General features: G+C 38.2%; 1 protein-coding gene across 1 annotated transcript in view; it reads right to left on the reverse strand.

Moving 5' to 3' along the window:
* Nucleotides 1-11771, reverse strand: part of DBX2 (developing brain homeobox 2) — a 47922-nt gene extending 36151 nt beyond the window's left edge. Inside the window, exon 1 of the mRNA XM_077167957.1 lies at nt 11312-11771. Within this exon, the coding sequence (XP_077024072.1) occupies nt 11312-11714 (403 nt within the window). The 5' untranslated portion in view covers nt 11715-11771. The remainder of the gene's footprint in view (nt 1-11311) is intronic.
* Nucleotides 11772-22370: the final 10599 nt, after the last annotated feature.

The raw sequence follows: 22370 nt of genomic DNA on the forward strand, positions 1-22370 counted from the left end.
AGATGAGGTTATTTTATCATTTATCATGTTAGGATTGAAACATTGTAGGCTCACCAAACAAGATTTCATATGGATAATAATAATTAAGGGATGCCTCCTATATGTCAGGCAGTGGACTGGCTACCTGTTTTCATAGCTCATCCATTCATTAACATTCAACCTCAAGTGGGCATGCATCTGGCAAGTGATTATGATGACTGCTTTCAACGAACTTAAAAGGAAAGACAGGATTTTAGTATAATAGAGTAATTAGATATAAGTGAAAGGGATTTTAATGATAGAGACACTTTGCCAGTTATTCAGTAAGAGCTGGAACCCTATCTAGGGGACAAATCTACCAAGTTCCCCATAAGAGAAAGCAAATAGGCTTTCCTATGGAGAAACGCACACTGGTCAGGTTCTACAGCCTGACATCAGGCTCTATTAGTGCAACGCTTCAGGATACTCCAAATTCTGTGCACTGCCAACAAATCTCACTTTCAGTTTCCCTGGGAAACTGTTACGTTACAAACAAATGACTTAGAATTTTTGGCACTAAACTGGGGCCTTCTGGAATCCAAATAACTAAAATCACTTATTCCCAGAAAACTTCATGAACTTTTCACTTCTTAATCAGATGTTTTGATTTATCTGAAGTCTTGAAGTTTTGATTCTATGAAGACACAGAATCAAAATATCTGGCAATTATTTTGAATGTATAGAAGATGGGAACTTTGTAGCTAACGTAATGGTAGAATGGCCTCATGTTTCTTAACTTATTCGACTGTTCTGCGATCTAACTAGACTCAAGGTCAAGGATGGTTACAAACATAATGACAGAAAAACGAATTTCAAAATTCTGTTGTCCGGGAAACAATAACTAACATTTTTTTGGGGGGGTCATTTTTGCTCTCCTTTATTGATGGGGCAGAATAAGAGGTGTCTGAATGGGATGAAACCACATTCTTTTTATTGTCAATACAAACTGTGATACTAACTGACTTGAGATATAGCAAAGGAAGAATACTAAGGACCACCAATAAAACCCTAAAATACATTTCAGGAACCTACTGCAACTCTATGAAGATTGGGCAGCACATTTTAAGTGGATGAGAAATGAGAGAAGATTCCAAGGGGTTGTACTATGATAACCAAAATGTCAAAAAATACTTCTGAGGAAGAATAACAGGGAATCAAATAATTTCAAAAGGATAGTTTAATAACCTCCTTCAGGTGTTGGGTACATGGTCACTGAAAATAAAAAAAACTCTAAACTTATGACCTGAAAAGAATACAAAATTGAACAGATTTTATCTGGAATAGATTTAGTGGAATAGGGTGGACCGAAAAATGAGACTTTGCAGTATGGCAATCACCTGTCTTGAGTGGTTGGCCCCATAAAGCATGAATTATCTAATAGGGTTTGATATTATTTTATCACACAGTCAATCTGGAAGTTAATGTTTCATTTATGTGATGCAATTGCAAACCTTGTCTTCAATCACAAGGTGAAGCAAATCAGACAAATTTATCCTTTACTTCTCTGCTCATCAGTAAACAAAAAATCAGCTTCATATTTTTTAACCTACAGAGTATTTCAGAGACAGAAAAACAAAGTTATCAGCTCATGGGAGGAAAAATCAAGTGTGTTGTCGACTTGCTTGAGTCTGTTGCTTTAATTTCATACAAATAATATGGCTTGCATGTCTACTAAAGGGCCAAGTATTGCATGATATGCTGGGACTACAATGATGAGGATACAATGATGTGAGAAAAATTGCTTCTCTCGGTGGAGCAATTTACATTTTAATGTTCCTTAACATACATATTTAAATCTGCAGGTCAAATAAATGAAATATAAATTTCTCAGTACTCTTCAGTACTCCAAGTTTAACTCTGTTCTGTCAAATCTCAGGCATTACACAAAGAGATGAAATCTGAAAAACTTGAAACTGCCAGTTTCCCTAACCAATGGTTCTCAACCCTAAATATGCATTAGAATTGGCTGGAGGCTGTTAAAACTACAGCTGCCTGGGTGCACAGGTAGTTCAGAGGTCAGAATGCCCACCTTCCATGTGGGAGACCCGCGTTCAAATCCCGGACCATGCACCCGCCTCCCCCCGCAAAAAAAAGACAGCTGCCTGGGCTACAACCCAGTCAGGCTAAATCAGGCTGGCCATTAATGGGGCTGCTAGAACAGTATTTTTTTTAAAAGCTCCATGGGGGTATTATAATGTGTAACCAGGATAAGACCACTGAAAACACAAAATCATCCCATATATAGCAAGCACTCAATATATATTAGCCTTTACTATCATTACCATATAATTTGAGATGAACTCTAAGACAGCATAGAAAGAAGTAGTATGACCCAGATTTCTCTAAAATATAGAAGTAAAGGAAAATAATATTAAGAAGTCTTAGTCAAAAAAAGGCTTTAGCAGGAGAAAAATCTTAATCTGGATCTTGATCTGGAAGTTATTTGGAAGGTATATGGCAAAGAAAGAGAAGGGATGGTATTCCAGGAAGGAAAGGATACATAGACAAAGGAAAGGAGACAGAGATGGTGCTGGCACCTGGGGCACATTAAGGAGACCCGCCTGACTTCTAGGAGGAGGCCTAAACAGGGAACTTTAAGTGGCTTAGAAGAGCTCAACATGGCTGATGGAATAGTCTTGACGGCCAAATGAGTACTTTTATTTGATCTGATAGTTAAATGGGAAACATTAAGGTTTCCCTGAGTAGCTTTATTTTAGGGAAATTCACGTGGCAGTGTTGGATGAGATAGAGTAGAATAGGGAGGGACTAAAGGAAAGGATGCCACTGTAGTAATAATTAGCCAATAGGTACCAACAGCCATTTGTTTGGATGCGTCACCAGTATCTTCTGTCTATTCTCACAACACCACCAACAGGACGATGGGGTCTAGCCAGTGTTTAGGGATTTCTCCTCAAGCTGTGGGACCCTGGTTCGTTGTGACCATGAAAAGTTCCGAGAGTCAATACCTCTGCTCTCTTCAAGGAGTCTCAAGAAGCCAGGTCTGAAAAAAATAAGCTCAATTTGGGGAATCCCTTGCTCTTTTTATTATACAGTCAATGTCACAGAGGAGAATACTATGGCAGAATAGTAGCTGTAGCTCTCAAAACTTTGTGAAGACTCCTTGAGCAACGAGTTGTACCTCTCTATATGGTTAATTCTGCCTTAGTCTACTCTTAACAGGAGACAGACCTAGCCAGAATTGTGTCTGATAATGGTTATTTCACCCTTTGGCATATTTATAATGGCTGCAAATTATTTGGCACTCCTTCCATAGAGAGGCCAACAGTGGATGTTGCAATAAACAGCTCTAGAGGATCATCCAGCAACAGCCAGCATCAACTGCCAGACACCTGAGTGAGCCATGTGAGATATCAAACCCAGTCCTACATCTAACTACAAAGCCTTGAGATTCCACATGAGAATCGCCCGTCTGAGCCCAGCCAACCCACAAAAATGTGAGGGAAAAAAATAAGTTATTACTTTAAGCCACTAAATTTGGGGATGGCATCTTTAAACAATTTTTCCAATATTTTACTTATGGGGGAATGATAGAAGACAGTATTTCACAGATTTTTACTGGATTAAAAATCTTAAAGGGATTTTTTGGGTGGGCCACGGTGGCTCAGCAGGCAGAGTTCTCGCTTGCCATGCTGGAGACCCGGGTTCGATTCCTGGTGCCTGCCAAGTCCCCCCCGCAAAAAAAAATCTTAATGGGATTTTTATAGTAACTACTTGGAAGTCATATGCTGACCTTAAGATTTGTTCTTATTTTGAAATGAGGAAACAGAATACAAAGACTTTAGACTTTAAAATTATAGAAATACTGCTAAAGCCTATACAGTATTTTAGAAGACTATATAGTATTTTAAAATTTACCCAATTTTCCATTTGGCTTTGAAGCAGGCCTTGGCACACATTCATTATAAAGGGCCAGATAATAAATACTTTAGGCTTTGCAAGCCATACAGTCTCTGTGGCAACCACTCAATTCTGCCATTGTGATATAAAAGCAGCTATAGGAAATACATAAACAAATAGGTGAGGCTGTGCTCCTGTTTTGAAGAATCACACTGTCTTTTCATTTCAGACCCAATATGACTGAAGAATTGGTTCAATGCACCTAAACTCAATCCAGAGTTAAGTTAGTTAGCCTATTAAAAAATTTGCCAGCAGGCATGGTTTTTATTCTCTTTTTAATGAATATAAATTTTCTCAAAGAATAACTCACTAACCCCTTTACATGGCTTAATTTAAAAAGTATTAGAGATTTAAAGTTTTAAAGAATAAATTTACTCTTTTCAAGAGTACTGGTAATTGTATATTCTATTCCTGATAATGACTTAGAATTAATAAATTTAAGGTTGGCATGGCATGCTGCCTGAAGATGTCACAGAAAAGTGAAAATCCTAGTTGATCCTCAAGATATTTATAAATAAGGATGCAATTAAAGATGTGGCAATATACAGAAAAAGACATCCAGAGGACTGAGTGAACTTTTTTCCTTTTCCTAGATGCTTTGGTACTAAAAGAAAAGTCTAAAAACTTATAGAGGCTTTTTGATCTTTGACTTCAGAGAGAATTTTAGTGCCTTAAATTTACTATTCACATAACTCACAAAAGCATGCCCCTGAAATATTCACAACTAATAGCTGGTTAACAAAATGAATAATGCTATTAAAAATGAAATCAGTTATGGTAACTTTATATAAAGTGATGAATCACTCAGCATTGCCAAATCAAGTATTGACTGGAGGCTAAAAAGAATGAAAGGCAGAGATTTCATTAAAAGTGGAAACATTACTGAAAGTAAAACAAAATATTTTGGAATAAAATATACAAGAGTCTGGTAAGCATGTTATGTGTTAAGGCAAAAATCCAATTTCTTACTAAGAAAGAATAAAATAGAAACATGCTTTAATGAAGTCTTAAATGAGGATTCTAACAAGCATTCCCAGATAAAAATCATATAGTTTTTTTTTTACAATTTGCTTTTAATTCCTGACAGATTCCAGGTGCATTTGAATGAAAACTTGAAGTTTCTCAAATTAGACTTAAAGTTTTGTACTTCATTATGGAAAAAAAATCAGGTACAATTAAAAATAAAAAGCTTTATATAGATCCTCCGTTATTCCAAGATTAAGTAGACAAACACTGTATTAAGGGTCACAAATCAAGTCCCTTCAAAAGTTATTATAATAAGATGGAGCTAAAGTTATGGATAATGTCAATAGCAGAAATATGGTGGTAGAAAACAGATTGAATTTAGAGTAAATGAGGTACTTACCACCTGCTCTAATGTAAGGATATATTTGTTTCAATACCTTTTTTTTCTTTTTTTTTTTTTGCATGGGTAGGCACCAGGAAATGAACCCTGTTCTCTTGTATGGGAGGTGAGAACTCTGCCTGCTGAGCCACCGTGGCCCATCCTGTCGGAATACTTTTTTTTTTTTTTATGTTTTCAGTGTTTTGTTTTTGTTTTTGTTTTTAAACTTTTTTATTGTATAGTATAACATATATACAAACCAAAGAAAAAAAGCAATAGTTTTCAAAGCACTCTTCAAAAGTGGTTACAGGATAGATCCCAGAGTTTTTCATGGGCTACTATATAATCCTCTCATATTTTTCATTCTAGCTGCTCCAGAATATAGGAGGTTAGAGGGCTTAAATACTTTTTAATATCACAATAGACTTTTTTGTCCTTCTTTTTTTGTGAACAGTAACCTATATACAAAAAAGGTATAAATTTTCAAGCACAGCACCACAGTTGGTTGTAGAACATATTCCAGACATGGACATGGGTTACAATTTTGCAATTTTAGGTTCTTACTTCTAGCTGCTCTAAAAATACTGAAGACTAAAAGAGATATCAATTTAATGATTCAGCATTCATATTCATTTATTAAGTCCTGTCTTTTTTTTCTTTATGTTTTCAAATGCTTATATTTTAAAACATTGGATTCCAACAATTCTCTTGTATATTCTTTTGTGTTTTCATTTTTTAATATATTTTTTGTATTTTTTATTTTTATTTTTTTCTCTATATTATCATTTTATTTCTTTTTCTGTTGTCTTGCTATTTCTTTTTCTAAATCAATGCAAATGTACTAAGAAATGATGATCATACATCTATGTGATGATAATAAGAATTACTGATTGCATATGTAGAATGGAATGATTTCTAAATGTCGGAATACTTTTAATGTGATAACACTTCACTTCTGTAAAAACTTTTCACAACAAAGTATCTCAAAGCATTTTATGAGCACAACCATTAAATAGAAATTACGTAAGGAAAGTCCTTCCTTTACTTTCCAGTTGTTACCATCCCTTCTGTTGTCAAGCAACAAACTTAACTGTAAAATGTCCTCTGACAACAAAGAGAGACTTCTTCTGGTGGACACAAGTACAGGTAGTGAGTAGCACACTCAAAGGGGAATACAAAAGAGTCTAGTGCAGACAATCGAGATTAGGTTCCAACATCTGGGCCACATTTACCAGCAAACAAGTGTATCTAAAATCACCCTTGACAATCCCTTTAAATTGTCCACAACATATGATATTCTTTGGCTTTGTGTATGTAACCTGAACTCTCTGAATCCTAAACTTAAATCTGCAAAAATCCATATGCAGATTTCTGGGCATTCAAACCACTTTCTGTGCCTCTCAACCCTCAATCCCTAAAGTGAATAAGAAATAAGTGGAACTTTCTAAAAAGTTCCTACTTGCCTGCGGGATATACTTCTGTTTTACTAGTAAGCTTCAGTAGTTTCAATACATGTTAACAGATTCAGATTTGCTTGTTCTGAAAGCAAAGTAGAGAGGTGCGTGTGTGGAGAATGAGTAGGTTCTAAAGTCAGAGGAAAGTAAAATGCTCAGCTGTTGTTACGCTAATGCAGTTCTAGCTCAGATACCGTTTTGTAAAGACTGCGGCTTTTTCAATCAGTACCAGAAAAGGACTATCTAAAAATTTTACTTGTTCTGTTCACTGCAAAAACTCTCTTCAACCTAAAGGAGTTTATTAACTTTAAAGACCATATTAACAATTTGATCAGAGCTCGTCACTCATGAACTATGCATTAGTTTTCATATGTTAATTTAAATACAAAGTATGTTAAACAGATTACAAAGAATATACAGATAGAGTACAAATATGGATTTGGTATTGTCTACAGACTCCACCAAAGCAAGGCTGGGGTGATGCCTGGGTAAGGAATCACTAGGATGGTTCCAGCATCGTCCTGCTCTGAATTTCCTGTTCTCATTGTTTTGGTTCTGGATCAGCATCAACATTTAAGACTGTGATCTTAATTCGCCAAAACAAATCTGCCACATGGGGCTAGCAGCAAAAACAGCAAATCCTGGCTTAATAGATCAAAGTCTTTGGTCAAACTAGAATCCCCCTTTGAGGCACTCCTCCATCTTCCAAGTACCCTGAAGTGTAAGAGAGACTATTTTATCTCACGCTTCCAGTATATCTCAATGAAGAAGGAGAAAACTACCAGTTGGAACCCAAACATTAAATGCAAGTAGTTTAGAATAGAGCCAAGGATTATTAGGTAAACAATAACTGGGACTGGGCGATGGACAAGAAAATTGGAATGCACGTTAGATATTAATGGTGACAACCCTAACTTGGATCTGGTTCCATATCCACATTATTCAATACAATTTAGTTGGCAAAATTACTTTCTTAAGAAAAGTACAATATAACTTGCCTATCCAGAATGAACACTAGCTTTCCAATCCTTTTATTTTGTTCTAAAGAATCAATACATAGCAGGAGAAGTAGACTTAATAGGCAGTAAAGGAAGTTATATTCAGGAAATTATTTTTATGTCAAACATTCTCTAAATGTTTATAATAAAAATGTTATTTAAAAGCAAGACTATTTTTTCTACTTATTTTGAAGAAAATTGATGGCATAGCCAAGAGAAATGTATAATTATTCAGCTTTTTACATTTACTCAGTTTAAATCTGATCAAAATTCAAGACCCTCTCTTGTATATAAAAACATAAATGTTTTAATCTAGCCTAGTATTTGAGTAATAGTATTAACGAACTTCTCGGAAGGATCACTGATGATTAGGATTTACCCGCAAAACCTCTTTCTATTAATAAACTATAATAGACCCAAAACATTTTTTTTTCACATACAACCCCTGGAGGTGAACCTGCTTACTACCCACTATTTTGCTAAATGTACCCCTTCCAAGCCCTGAAAAATGCACTCTGATTTTTTAAGTAAAAATTTTTAGCTACACTACATTAAAAAAAAAAAAAAAAAAAACTCGAGAACAGATAACTATGAAGTGTTTCTTTTCTTGCTCTAAATAGTCAGACTTGCCAAGTTTTAGGGATGAAGCACTGACAGCTATACTTTCATCCATGACCTGTAAATCTGTGCTACTGTTTTAACTGTCACCACTTTTCAGACATGTCTAATAACAAGATTGAAGGAGAGAGCTAATTTCTTTCCTTATGAGCTGAGATATAAAGTCACAATCTGACTTGTAATAATATGTCATTGGTTAGCCCATTATCCCTCATTAATTTCTCATATTCTATGAAAGACTAATCTAAGGCAGAAGCATGAAGATTTGGGGCAATTTTTTTTCTCTTTCACACGTCCACAGAATTTAAACTGACACTTCCGAGAAAGAAAATTATCAGAGAAAATAATCTTTAAAGGAAAAACTGGGATTCCAATAGCTACCTCACAGGCCTGTTATGAGGCCTAATGGAGTTAGCAATTGTGAAATCCTTGGTAAACTCTGAAGTAGGACAGGACATGGAATGTAAGCTTCACAAGGGCAAGGGAATTATGTTTTCTTCATATCTTATCCTGAGGCTTAGAACAGAGGCTGGCACATAAGAGACACTCAGTAAGTATTTGCTGAATGAATGAAATACAGGATATTATTAATACTGGGTAAGAAAAAATAAAGTTGAAATGCATGCATGTAGAAGCATTAAAACAGTTAAACGGTGCTATATTTCACCAATGCACCTAAAAATAACTCAATCATTGGTCTGGAGTGTTCTTATATCTTATTTAACATTTAGACTGGTGCACTAAATAATTAAAGTGAAAAAAAAATAGGTGGTCAATACACCAAAATTATTAAAAAGCTCATTCTATTATTCTCTCCCAAGTTAGTGCTTAAAAGACCAGAACTGACAGTTTATAGATATTTCAGAAAGCAATATTATTTATCTGAAAACAATAACTTTTCGCTCTCTTTCACTCTCTTTAGAACATCGATCATTATTTCATCTTTACCTAATTTCCAGGTGATAGCTAACTTGTTTGTGCTCATTAAAAATTCGTAATTTTAAAAGGTGTAAAAGAATTCTCATAGCATATGGTAAGGTAAGAATTTAGCATGTAAAAGAAGCTTGAATAACATTCAGAAAATATGTTTTTGTCAAATTACAAATACAAATGAATGTAAACGCTAGTTTTAAGTAGCACATTTGTGGGCACAAATTTGTGGGCTTTTAATTTTCTTCTTTAGGTATTTTTCCAGTTTCAAAAATAAAATACATTCTTTACAAGAATGATTTTTTAAAAAATAAAAGGCTGTTCAAATGACAACCTAGGAGATCATCAAATCTTCAAGCACTGAATAAAATATAAATTATTATACACTCCCAATTATTCCAAGAAACCATCTTTAATAAATGTACAAGAATGAATATGTTCTTGAAAATAAAGACTGCAGTTAGGAAATGCTTTACCCATTAATTTAAGTATTTTGAATAAAATGAACAGGTGTTTAAAGTTATTTTTGAGGGTTACTGACATACCTACCTTGATTCACCTTTAGTGTAGTTAAATTTAATCTGTAAAATCTACAATGACTAAAACTTTACACGGTTCAGTAACCAATTATGGTCAGTTACAGTTTAAGAATTCTTGAAAAATAACTTCCATGGACACATGCTAAGTAATCAAAAGATATCACCAAGTTATCTTTAAAAATGCTGTTTTATGAGACATTAATTATTTACTAGCTCTTCTCTACAAGAACCTCTTTTATACATTTCGAATTTTCCTAATACTCCCAAACGAGGCAAGTGGCCAAAATTTCCAAGGCACAGAAATTTTCCCTTAAACATCTTTTTCCCTCTCCCACGGTGCCAAAGGGTTTGTAGAATTTAAGCTTTACACTATGTGAATGAGACCGGTGCTCATATATGTTTGTTCCATTTTATCAGCAACCACTTCAAACTGAAAGACAAGGACAGGTTTTAAGTATATTAAATTCTATAAAGCTATTAGCAACAAATTTGATCGGGCATTTTGCTAGGATCATGGAATCTGCTGAACAAGCTTCTATTAGTCATTCTGGACAAACCCATGGGGATTAAGAGAATGCGTTAAGATCGTCTAAGGACGCAGCAAAAAGGAAAAAAAAAACCAGTAATCCTATTGGATCTCAGTTTCTGAGTATCTAAGGAACTCTTCCCTTATCACTGCCAACTTCACCAGCCCCTTCATAAGTTTGCCTAATATCTGACTAAACGGTCAGCATCCTTCTTCCCAGACCCTCTTGTTAGGTTTTATGCAGTAATTACAACAAACCCAAACTGCCCCCTCTTTTGTTAAATTCCTATTTATTTAAAACCCTTTTGGTGTACTCCCTATTCAAGTTGCCAAGTCGGCTGTCTCACCTCTGTGCGAAGAAAGTCTGCCTTGATTTCTTTGAGCTTTAAAGAGAGAAGAAAGCCAAACTTTGCGCAACTCTCCTTGCGAAGCTCTTTGCGCGTTTTCTTGAATGGCCCGTACGGTCTCAACAGTTAGAGGGGCAAAAGCGGGCTAAGCTCTCCTTAGCAAGAACTTTCCAGAGAGCCAGGGTCTCGCGGCCTGCGGGGCAGCAATGGACCGGCCAGAAATGGTGAATTTAGGAAACGCCGTTGAACCGGTCTGGCGAGTCCAGAGGTCTCGAGTCCCGAGCGGCCTTTTCAGACCCACACAGGGGTATCTTCTGGGTTTCCCCAGAAAGTCAAGGTAGCCCTACAATTTGTCGAAAAGAAGGAAACAGAAAGGAAGGTGGTGGTACGAAATGGGGGGGGGGGGGACTACAAAAAATAATGGTGCCCTCGTTACTCCCAAAGCGTCACCTCCACTAAAGCTCGCGGTACTCCCAGAGCATCCCACCTCAGTTCTGAATTCCGCGCACAGGATCTTGCGCGCCCTTGGCGCATTACGCACGACCCGCGCGCCCAGATCCCCGGGCGGAGGGGCTGAAAGGGGCCTTGCGCTGCTGGAGATGAGAGAAGATGGCTCACCTGGAGCTGAAGTCTGGAAGGTACAGTCTCGGTCCCCCGGAGCCCGACCCGGCAGCCTCGCACCGTCCTCCGAGGGGCTGAGCACTTGAAAAGCCCACCGCGTGCCATAGGGCGCCCCAACGGGGCTGACTTGTTCGGAAGCAGGGCACAGCTTGAGGGGAACCGGGCTAGCGGGCAGGGGCCGAACCTGCGCGGAGGCGGCAGCTATGGCGGTTGCCGGGCCGTGGGGCTGGGGAGGCTGCAGCCCGTGCGGCGGGGTACCTCCGGCCCGCAGCAAGTTCTCGATGAGGAAACTCTTTCCCAGATTGCCAAAGCCCGGTGCTGCAGGGAAGTTAAGGAGTGCCGAAGAAGCCACCACGTCCCAGTATGCGCCGGCGTGGGCAGCTACCGCGCTGGGGAACATGGTGCAGCGCTTGCAGGTCCGCTTGGCGTCCACCTCTCGCTCCCGCTCCCGGCACCCGGCTAGGGCACAGCTTCTCGCAGCCGCCTCCTGCAGGGCTGGGGCGCACTGAGCCGGAGGGGAGGAGAGGGGACCTAGGACGACGGGAGGCTTGGAACGATATTATTTATTTGGATTGGGCGTTTTTTTGAAGGGATGGGAGGAGTGAGGGTAGGAGGGGAAGCTGTGTTGCTGTGGCCCGGGGCGTAGGTTCTAGGGACGCCGGGGTAGTTTCTCCCGCCCTCTATGCAGATCCGGACGGCTTTCTTCTAGGAGGCTGGAAGGTGTGTCCAGCCCATCCATTCATGTCACCGGGCCCACAAAGTGATAGACGCGGCCAACAATAAGTGCAGCCCCGAGAGTCCGTGCTTTGGCAAGGGGAGGGAACTCGTAGCTGGAGGTGGTGGGCGTGGAGGCGACCGAATCCAGGCGCGTCTGCGGGAAGGCGATTCTCGCATGGGGAGATAGCGCGGCTTAACGCCTGTTGCGCGACTCCTGGCTCTAACGCGTTGGTGTCAATCCTTCAGAAGCCGGCGGGGATTCAGTGGAAGTGAAGAGAGTCACTAGTGACTTGAAGGGTTATTGTCATCAGGGAAGTTCCCAAGTGTCGCTGAGACCGTTAGACTGGACCAATGAGAAGTACCTTTTAGAGTGAGTTGTTTGCATATTAAACGAGCCCCTCCCCCCTATTTTTTTTTTTTTAAAGAGTAATGGACGTGTGTTTCTCTTGGAGACCTTTTAAGAAATTTCTCAATTTCCAATGATTTATTTCCTGTCACCTTTTAAGAATATTTGTTTTAGGAATCTGGAGACATGCCTACAACTCCTTCACTCAAGAAGAGGTGATCCAATAAATTTTGATCTAGAAAAGGGGACTCAGTTGGAGTTGGGTAAATGCCAAAAGACAGATGGTTGGGTCCAAAATCCGGGAGGAAACGTCAAATCCTCTTAACCAGTCGTGGTTGGGTACTCCTTCCTCCTCAGAGAGATGGGGATGGAAATACTGCATTATTTAAGATTACAGTTGCTCCTTTTTTTCTGGTAATTTAGGTATTTTTCAATTATTATTAACAATTTGTTAAATGGAGACTAGAGAGATGAAAAGGATAAGCATGTATGTGCATTTGCATGTGCACACAATTAAAAGTCCTTTTAGCCAGAAAGCAACTTTGAAAGCTCCTCCTTTTGGAAACTGTTTCTATAAGTAAACTGTGACTTCTCTGTCAGTTAACATTCCCAATTGTCACTCTCCTCTCCAAATTTAGATGATTTATTTAAAATAAGTTTTTTTTAAGTATGTCTGCAAAGTTTGGAGGCACATGTATATTTTTCCTCTTTATTCTAAGAATAAATTGGCCCTTGGCTTCAATTTACATTAAAATTGGCTGGAGTTTTCAGGCTAGTGAGGAATAGATACGTTCAAATGAAATGTTTCTTTTTAAAAAAATCGTCTTTTGGTGAATTTTAATTTTACACTAGCTTTGTTCAAAATTTTTTAAAAGTCCACCTCCCCAGAGTACTTGGGTGGGTGGGTGGTAGAATGCTCACCTTTCATGCAGGAGACCCGGGTTCGAGTCCCAGACCATGAACCCCCCCAAAAAAAAATTCCACCTTCTCCAAAGATGAGCATGGGTAGCTAAACTGATAAAGTTAAAATTCTTTTCTAATCTGATGTACATTTTTTTTTGCTTCAACCTAAATGGAAGTAATTTTCAAGGTAATTTTTCACTAATTCATTTACTCAACATTTACTTAGCATTTCATATTTATTAGTCACTGTGCTGTGCTGTGCTACTATAAATATATATAGAGAAGAAAGGTCTAGTGGGAGAGAAAAACAAGGAACACCTGGCTTCTAATTTAGAAGGAAAAGTGAGCGAAAACTTCCCAGAGGAAAGTCTTCCCCGAACTGAGTCTTAAAAGGTGAGTGGTGGTTGTGGATAAGAGGTGATATCATCCCCATCATCATAGCCACCATTTGTACACTGTTTATGTTCAGCCAGGCACTATATTAAACCTTTATGTCTTATCATCGTCACAATAATCCTATAAGGTTAGGCACTATTATATTATTCTAGTGTTAATAACAAGGCACAGTTTAAGTAACTTTCCTAAGGCTACACAGCTGTGAGAGTGGTGAGGCTAAGATAAAACCCAGGCTGGAAGATTCCAAAGACTTTGCTCTTAGTTTTAACGTTAGATTGTCTCCCTCTTCAAGAACCTGATTTGTCATGCTAAATTGTGTCACTTGGCTGTCTCTAGATGCAAGGGAGGCTGAAAAACAAGTATTCCACTTTTCCTTAATGGAAGGTGGCAAGGACCATGTGAGTTGGGAATGACTGTGGGGTCTGCCACAGCCAGATAGGAGATAGTTGGAGAAATCAGATGCAAAATTATGAGAGATACAGTAAAATTAGCATCAAGAAGAATGAAATGGAGGGGATAGAGGTTGAGAAAATCAAACCTCTAGGACTAGATGATAATATAGAGTAGTCATTCTCAACCAGAGGTGATCCCTGCCGCCCATCTCCCACTCCAACTGGGGCATATCAGGCAATGTCTGGAGACATTTTTGGTTGTCACAACAGGAAGATATGCTACTGGACTCTAGTAGGTATATACCATGTAAGCTCCTAAACATCCTACGATGCACAAGACAGCTCCCTACAACAAAGGGTTATCCAGCCCCAAATGTCAGTAGTGCCATGACTGAGAAACCTCACTTATAGAGGATAAGAGGGGCATGTAGGATCATTTCCAGTTTTCTGGTTTAGTGACTGAATAGATGGTAATGCCATTTGCTCAGATGGGGAACTTAGAGGGAAAGGAACAGATTTACATGGGGGTGCAAGCAAAAAATTAGAGAGAGATGCTCTAGTTCAGAGAAATGAGTCAAGAACAGGATGTTAGGAGGCACCAACAGTTAAGAGTATGGAGAAAAGAAAGAAGAGTGGTGAAGGAGAATGAAAACAAGCAGTATAGATGAGAAGAAGGAAACCAAGAAAGAATAATGTCATGGAAGACAGAGGAGAGAAAGTTTCAGAGAGGAGGGATGGCAATCTATGGTGAAGAGACTCAGCAGTTTGCAGTTTGCTAAATGCTCAGAAGTTTTTTTCCAACAGGACAGACAGCAGTAATTCACTTCCTAGACTCCCTTGCAGATTCTGTTCTGGCTAATGGAATAAGAGTAGAAGTGAAACCTGTATTCCTCCTTTAACAATCCATACAGTACCCCCCCCCCCACACACACACACACACACTTCTCTTCAGCTGCCAGATGCAGAGATCCTGCTGAGGACTGTAAGTTCCTGGGGATTAGTAGATCCACACGATGAAAGGGTTTAAGTCCCTGAATCATTATGTGGAAGACCACAAACAAGTACATTATTAGATCATGACGTAGAACAAAAACAAACCTTTCACTGGGTATGCCATTGAGATTTAGGAGTTGGTTTCCACAGCTTATTGTCCCCTACCATAACTATAATGCTAATTCTATAAATGCTTCAGAACAAAAACAAATGAACTAAAACAAAACTAGATTTTTACTTAGACAAGGATGTTTTCTCGGGAAGCAGAAGCCAGTTTGTGGAAAGTTCGGGGTCAATAAGCAGTAAGAAAGTAGGGAATTAGAGTTTGAAGAAACATAGGGGAAAAGCTAAAGGGAATTATAGGGTTAGAAGAAGAGATGAGTATATTTATATGATGAGAGAAAAGAAGTACAGAGGGGAATAAAGATAAAGGAAAGGTGGAGGTGATTAAGCAAGTGAAGTCCGTGAGGTGGCAGGAGGAAATATGATCCAGAATCCAAGAGGGGCAACTAAAACTGAAGAGACAGCGTTTTCCTGAAATGAGAGGAAAGGAGATATGAATAGAAGCATACAGATAGATTTGTTAGTGACAGGAGGAAAAGGCCTGGAGTTTTTGCCTAGTAACTTCTATTTTCTTGGTAAAGAAGGGGGGAAAAATGACTCTTTGTTAAGAGAGATCTAGGTTTGAAACTCATCTCTACTACTAAAGAACCATATGTAGTAGATTGGTTTCATTTATAGTCCAAGTTAATTTGTTCCCTTTGCCCTGCAACTTTTTAGTCCCCTCCTCTACTGATTCTCAGCTCAGACATGTGGCTTCTTTTGCCCTATGGGATAGCAAGCAGACTTGAAAAAGCTTTTAGGTGTTTATTCTGCTTTCCCTGGATCTCTGCAATCCCCATGAGAATAAACCTAGGGTTACCGAAGAAAGACCACGAGGAGCACAGCTGAATTGTTCCAACTGGGCCATCCTAGATTATACACATCCCAATTGACTTGCCAGCTGACAACATAAACATGAGTGATCCCATCCCAGCGCTGCAGCCAATGAACCCTAAACTCATGAGAAATAGTAAATAATTCTTACTTTAAGCCAATGAGCTGGATGGTTTGCTACTCAAAAATATATAACTCATATGCAAAACAATCATGGCTAAATCATTTAACCTCTCCTAGAATCAGCTTCCTCTTTGGCAGCATGGAATGTTTATCCCTAACTCATAGGATTATTGTGACAATTAAATGAAATAATGTATTCAAAGAATCTTGCTTAGTGCCCAACTTAATAGGGAATCAAATTAGAATCATTAACACACAAAGTTAAAAAATAAGGATGCTTGCTGAGAATGAGGGCAAAAGAGTCGAGTCAGGGCTTGAGAAGAATGAGGGGAAGGTTTGGAGTAGCCCCAGAAGGAACAGGAGAGTAAAGTGCCAGGTGGCGTTGAAGCTCTAGCTGAGGCTAGAGACCATGATTTAGGTGGCTCCTCAATTGGCACATACTAATTTTCTCCAAAAAGGTCTTAGAGTAGAAGGGAAATAGTTGGGTTGCTACGTGACAGTTCTGTGGGTAGACTATGGGGAAAAGACTAAGGAGCAATAGTTAAAGCTAAAAATACAGATCTTGTAGTTTAGGCTGAAGAAGAAACATAGGAGAATATGTTATAAGGAATACCATAGCGAGAAAGAAACAATTGTGAAAGAAACAATTGTGATCTGTGAGAGTTAACATTTCAGAGACAGAGGCATTCCAACTAATGAAACTTTCCAAGATCAAGGCCATGAGAATGAGAAGCTAAAGTGGCAGGAAGTCAAAGTCAATGAGCTTGAGAAGGTTAGAGACATCTGAGGCCAAGAAATTAGGTGGAATGTCCACAAAGACCCTGCAGTTACCAAGGATATCAAACCAGCTTCCCATACGTGGCAGAAAATGTGGTTGATGACAGCTCCAGAGCCTAACTCAACAAAATTTTTTTGGTAACCTAACTCTTTTTTCAATTTCATGTCAAAAGCTGCTGGCAGAGAACTTAGTGTCGTGCCTGTACTTGGACCTACATGGTCAGGGTATGATGACAGCGATACATGATTGGAGTGAGAGAAACAGCAATTCCCCCAAAAGGTCAGGATGTTGTTCCCAGGAAAATGAGGTGGGGATTGGTGATAAAACAAAACAAAAAAAACTAGATGTTCATTACACACTGCATACACAAGACTCTGATGTTGACGCCACAGAATCTTTAGCTGTAACATGGTTTAAGATATCTATTTTTTCTAGCACCTAAATTGTGATCTCTAAATAATCTCTAGTACAAAGAACCAGGGCCCATTGGAGAAATAACTAAATCCAGGTCTGGGGTAGGCCAGATGAGATTGGGAGAGCTAGTCTCATAAGAAAGCGACAAAGCTATCTGGGATCATGTAAAACAAACAAAAGCAATACAGGAACCAAATTGAAGAGGTCCTGCTAAGGAAAGATGGGACAATTTGAGTGTCAAATGGATCAAAGCATATCAAACAGGTTAAAATTCATAAGTTCATAATGATATTAGGAAAAACAAAAACCCTCTTAGATCCCCTTTGAATGTTGCTAAGGCACCACCTCTGAAAATTAGCAAATACGTGGAAATAATAAAGTATATATCCTGTATATCAGCATAATCAAATAATTAATAAGGATAAGTTCTCTTTTATAGAAAAATTGTGGCTAATAAATGAAGAAGTGATGCAAGAATTAGCATATTGTCATTTTTCTGAAAAGTAAGTGGATCAGGCTGACATCCCCTGAATCCATTGATCAATTTGCTATCACAAGACAAACAACCAGATATTGTATGTTTTCTGCTAAAGACTTTCCTGTACCCATGGCTTTTTACTCTTACCCTGGACTCAGTCTCATGCTTGCTTTGGCCCATGAGACAGCCAGCAGAAGCTTAAGAAAGCACTTGTGTGTTTCTACTTCTTTTCTTAGACCTCTTAAATTTCTATGAGGATAAACCTGGGGTAGCCTGCTTGAGGATGAGCGACCGCATGGCAATGAGCTGAATTGTCCCAAGTGGGCCATCCTAGATTAGCCAGATCCCTGTCTCTGAAGTATTCTTCCTAGAACATTGCAATCTGACCAGGCATCTACAGGAAATACAGTGAATAGAGAAACATTACTTCTCAAGGATGCCACCTCCAAAATCCAGAATATAGGAAATTGCACAACAAATAACTGCTTTCATCTATAAATAAATGGCAAAGAAAAAAAAGAGGAAAAGGTAACTGTTATGGATTCAAAAGAAACATATTGATAAGATGGAATACAGACTTTGGATTCTGATTGAAACAAACCAATGGTAAAGAGAAATGAGATGATGGGAATAAACACTGACTAAAATTTGTTGATATTGAGAAATTATTTTTATTTTTTAGTTGTTTAAATGATTCCTTAACTTAAATATGTACTGCAGTAATTACTGGTGAAATAATGTGATGCCTACGATTTGCTTCAAAATAATCCTTGCAGGATTAGAGGGTAAAAAATGAGACAAGAATGGTCAGGAGCTTAGACTATTGAACTTAATAATGGTATTTTGATTTGGTAAACTATTATTCTTTCTACATTTGTGTTTTTTTGAAATTTCCATATTAAAAATAAACCAAAAAGTCCTTTATCATTCATCAACTACTTCCCAGAAATGACTACAATGAATAGTCACGTGTGTGTTTTCCAGCCATCTTCCATGTACAACAGGCAAATTTGTGTGTGTATGTATCTGTACATGTGGTATGTATAATTTTTAATATGATAGAATCATAAAGGCACAAGATAAATCATTCAGCATCCCAGATCTTTGTCAACATAATAACAATCATCTGAATATTTACATAAATACTAGTGTAATGGATTATTTAGGGACACAGGGTTGACATCTATAAAGCTAGCCTGTCAGATTTAATTGGTAATTTCAAAAATATAATGGAATTATTTTTACTTTAATAAAAAACTTCCAAAAACATATAAATATATACTTTTTAAAATTAAATAATAAATAGTTTGGATTCATAAAAACAGGCCTTATATACTCTTCCTCTCCACCAAATGACAGTTTAACAGAGATTTTTGTGTAGGAGACTTCAGAAATATTTGCTTGAGGAAGCAAAGGTTTAATGTGTTTTTACCAAAAGGCCCTCAAAATCCATGTTTTTGGAGTAGTGGGAAGCATTTGATAAATAGGTCATCACATCTGATGTGAAGTTGATGATGATGGTGAAGTTGATGATAATGTAGGTCCTGAGTAAACTATGTAATGACCACCATGGCAAAATCAACTTGATAGCAAATCATCCAGTTGGAAACAAAATTGTTCAAAATCAGACAGTCTCTGGAAACCACAGCAAGCTTCTTTTCTTATCAAGGCCATGTATAACATTTGCCCTTAAAATATTCCAGCAATGACGATATTGCATCCAGCAATATAATCCCCCCCCCTTTTTTTTTTTTTCATTTTAAGAAAATTTCAGGCAGGGCAGGCCACAGTGGCTCAGTAGGCAGAGTTCTCACCTGCCATGCCAGAAGAGACCAGGTTTGAGTCCTGGTGCCTGCCCATGCAAAAAAAAAAAATTTCAGGTAAAACCTACAATCTCTCTAATAGTTTCCTTTTGTAAGTTAAAAAAAAAATTAAACTTGCTTCCTTACCTCATCATTCATCTCTGTGCTGCCTGATGACTGGTATAAGGACTTGTGCAATATCACCCTGTTGCCCTAGGAAAATCTTGCAACTCGGTTCACTCAAAAGAACACGTCATTCTCTCAGATTTTCATAGCTAAATATCGATTTGGCTACCAGCATACTTGTCATAGGAAGCAAGCAAGTCATTTTCCCACACATTCAGAAGAATATCTGTTTGAGAATTCAGTTTTGGACTGATGCTCTCTAAATTCTGTCAAAAAAATCTAGATGAGAAGAAGTATATTGGATTGTATGTCTAAGATGGAAAAATCCATTTCTCTAAATTTTCTGAGCTCTAGTTTAATATTATTTTAGTTCTCTGGAATACTACATATGTGTAACTTTAACCTAAGAAACTGGAATATATATAGGTGAGTTATTTAGTTCTAACCTACATTCTAATGGTGGTTACACATTCTTCAGGGATTGTTAGTTGACATTTAATCAAAAGCCACTGCTCTAGATGAGGGTACTATAGCACGCCAGTTATGTTTACCTTCAGTTCACACTAGATGATTTTTTTTTTTTTTTTACATTTTAACGTTTTTATTGTATAATATAACATATATACAAAGCAAAGAAAGAAAGAAGCAATAGTTTGCAAAGCACTCTTCAACAAGTAGGTATAGGACAGATCCCAGAATTTGTCATGGACCACCATACAATCCTCTCAGAAATTTCCTTCTAGTTGCTCCAGAATATAGGAGGCTAGAAGGAATAAATATTTTTTTATCATCAAAATCGACTTTTTTTTTCTTTCTTGTGAAAAATAACATGTATACAAAAAAGCAATAAATTTCAAAGCACAGCACAACAATTAGTTGTAGAACAGATTTCAGAGTTTGGTATGGGTTACAATTCTACAATTTTAAGTTTTTATCTCTAGCTGCTCTAAGATACTGGAGACTAAAAGAAATATCAACTGAATGATCTAGCAATAATATTTGTGTGTTAAACCCTATCTTCTCTGTGTAAATCCACCATCACCTTTGATCTTTCTCCCACTCTTTTTTTTTTTTTTTTAAGGAAAGACAGAGAGAAGGAAGGAAGGAAGGAAGAAAGGGAAACATTTTTAAACATTTTCTTGTATTCTGTTTCTCCGTTTTTTGTTACATGGGCTGGGGCCGGGAATCGAACCGAGGTCCTCCGGCATAGCAGGCAAGCACTTTGCCCGCTGAGCCACCGCGGCCCGCCCCCTTTCTCCCACTCTTTAGGGATATTTGGGCATTTTAACTTTTTCATGTTGGAAGGGTCTGTCACTAGGATGGGGTAGGGAGATGTGCCCTCTAGGTTTTAGGACTTATCTGGTCCAGGGACCCATCTAACACCAAATGATTTTTTAGCTAACATAATGAACCTTAGAAATGATGTTTCATTGGATAAATAAGTGTTGTTTAAAGATGTGGAGAAAAGCCTTCCCACCCTTGCATGAAAGCCTACATCCTCTAAAATGAAGCCCAAGGCTTACTCCTAAACCAGTCCTGTGTTTAGCCACTGGTGTGGAGAACTCGTATTGCCTAATCCCAATTGTGATGTCAGCAGCACCCCAGGAGTGGAATACTGTCACATTTTCTTCAGGTGATTCTTTCATACAGGATGTGAGCCTAAAAGCACAGATCGCGGATACATCATTGAGCTTTAAAAAAAAAAACATGTTAAATGACCTTTTCTGTGCCCACTTATACATAAATGTTTGAATGTCTCATAGAATTCAGTCTGACATTTGTTTTCACACCTCAAATTGGAGCTATGTGGGTGGGCCTTTGTCCTTTAATTATTGTTAGCTATTAGAGCCTACTGATATTTATGAAAAAGAATCATAATTGAGAATGTCTGAATAGGTCATTTTTGCTGCAATGTTTTTAGTCTTTAATGAACCATTTTGGCCTGTGCTGGGATCTGGTCCAGAAAGAGCATAATTGCAAACTCAGGTGCCTTCAGGGTCAGATGCATAAAACCTACGATGTAGTCAGGAGTAAAATAATAGGGAAGAGGAGATACCTATTAAAGAGAAGAGCCATAGAAAGGAAGCAGGGAGGGGAGAGAACCCCCCAAGCAAAGCAGTGCCCAGACTCATGTTATCTTTAGGCTCTAGAAGCAGGCTGGTCCCAGGTGTATGAACCTCCCTGGCAACGTGGGACAGAAATCCTAGAATGAGCTGGGACTCAGCATCAAGGGATTGGGAAAACCTTGACTGAAAGGGGGAAGAGAGAAATGAGACAAAAAAAAAAGTGTCAGTGGCTGGGAGATTTCAAACAGAGTTGAGAGGTAATCCTGGAGGTTATTCTTACGCATTTTATAGCTACCCTGTTTTTAGTTTAAGGTGTATTAGAGATACTAGAGGGAAGTGCCTGAAGATGTAGAGCTGTGTTCCAGTGGCCATGTTTATTGAAGATGACTGTATAACGATACAGCTTTCACAATGTGACCGTGTGATTGTGAAAACCATGTATCTGATGCTCCTTTTATCTACAGTATGGACAGATGAGTAAAAAATATGGATTAAAAATAAATAAGGGAACAACTGTTAAAATAAATTGGGTAGGTGGAAATACTAGTATAAATACTAATGAGAGGAAGTGGTAAGGGGTATGGTA

This window comes from Tamandua tetradactyla, chromosome 7, assembly GCF_023851605.1.
Source record: "Tamandua tetradactyla isolate mTamTet1 chromosome 7, mTamTet1.pri, whole genome shotgun sequence".
In the NCBI taxonomy this organism is placed as follows: Eukaryota; Metazoa; Chordata; class Mammalia; order Pilosa; family Myrmecophagidae; genus Tamandua; species Tamandua tetradactyla.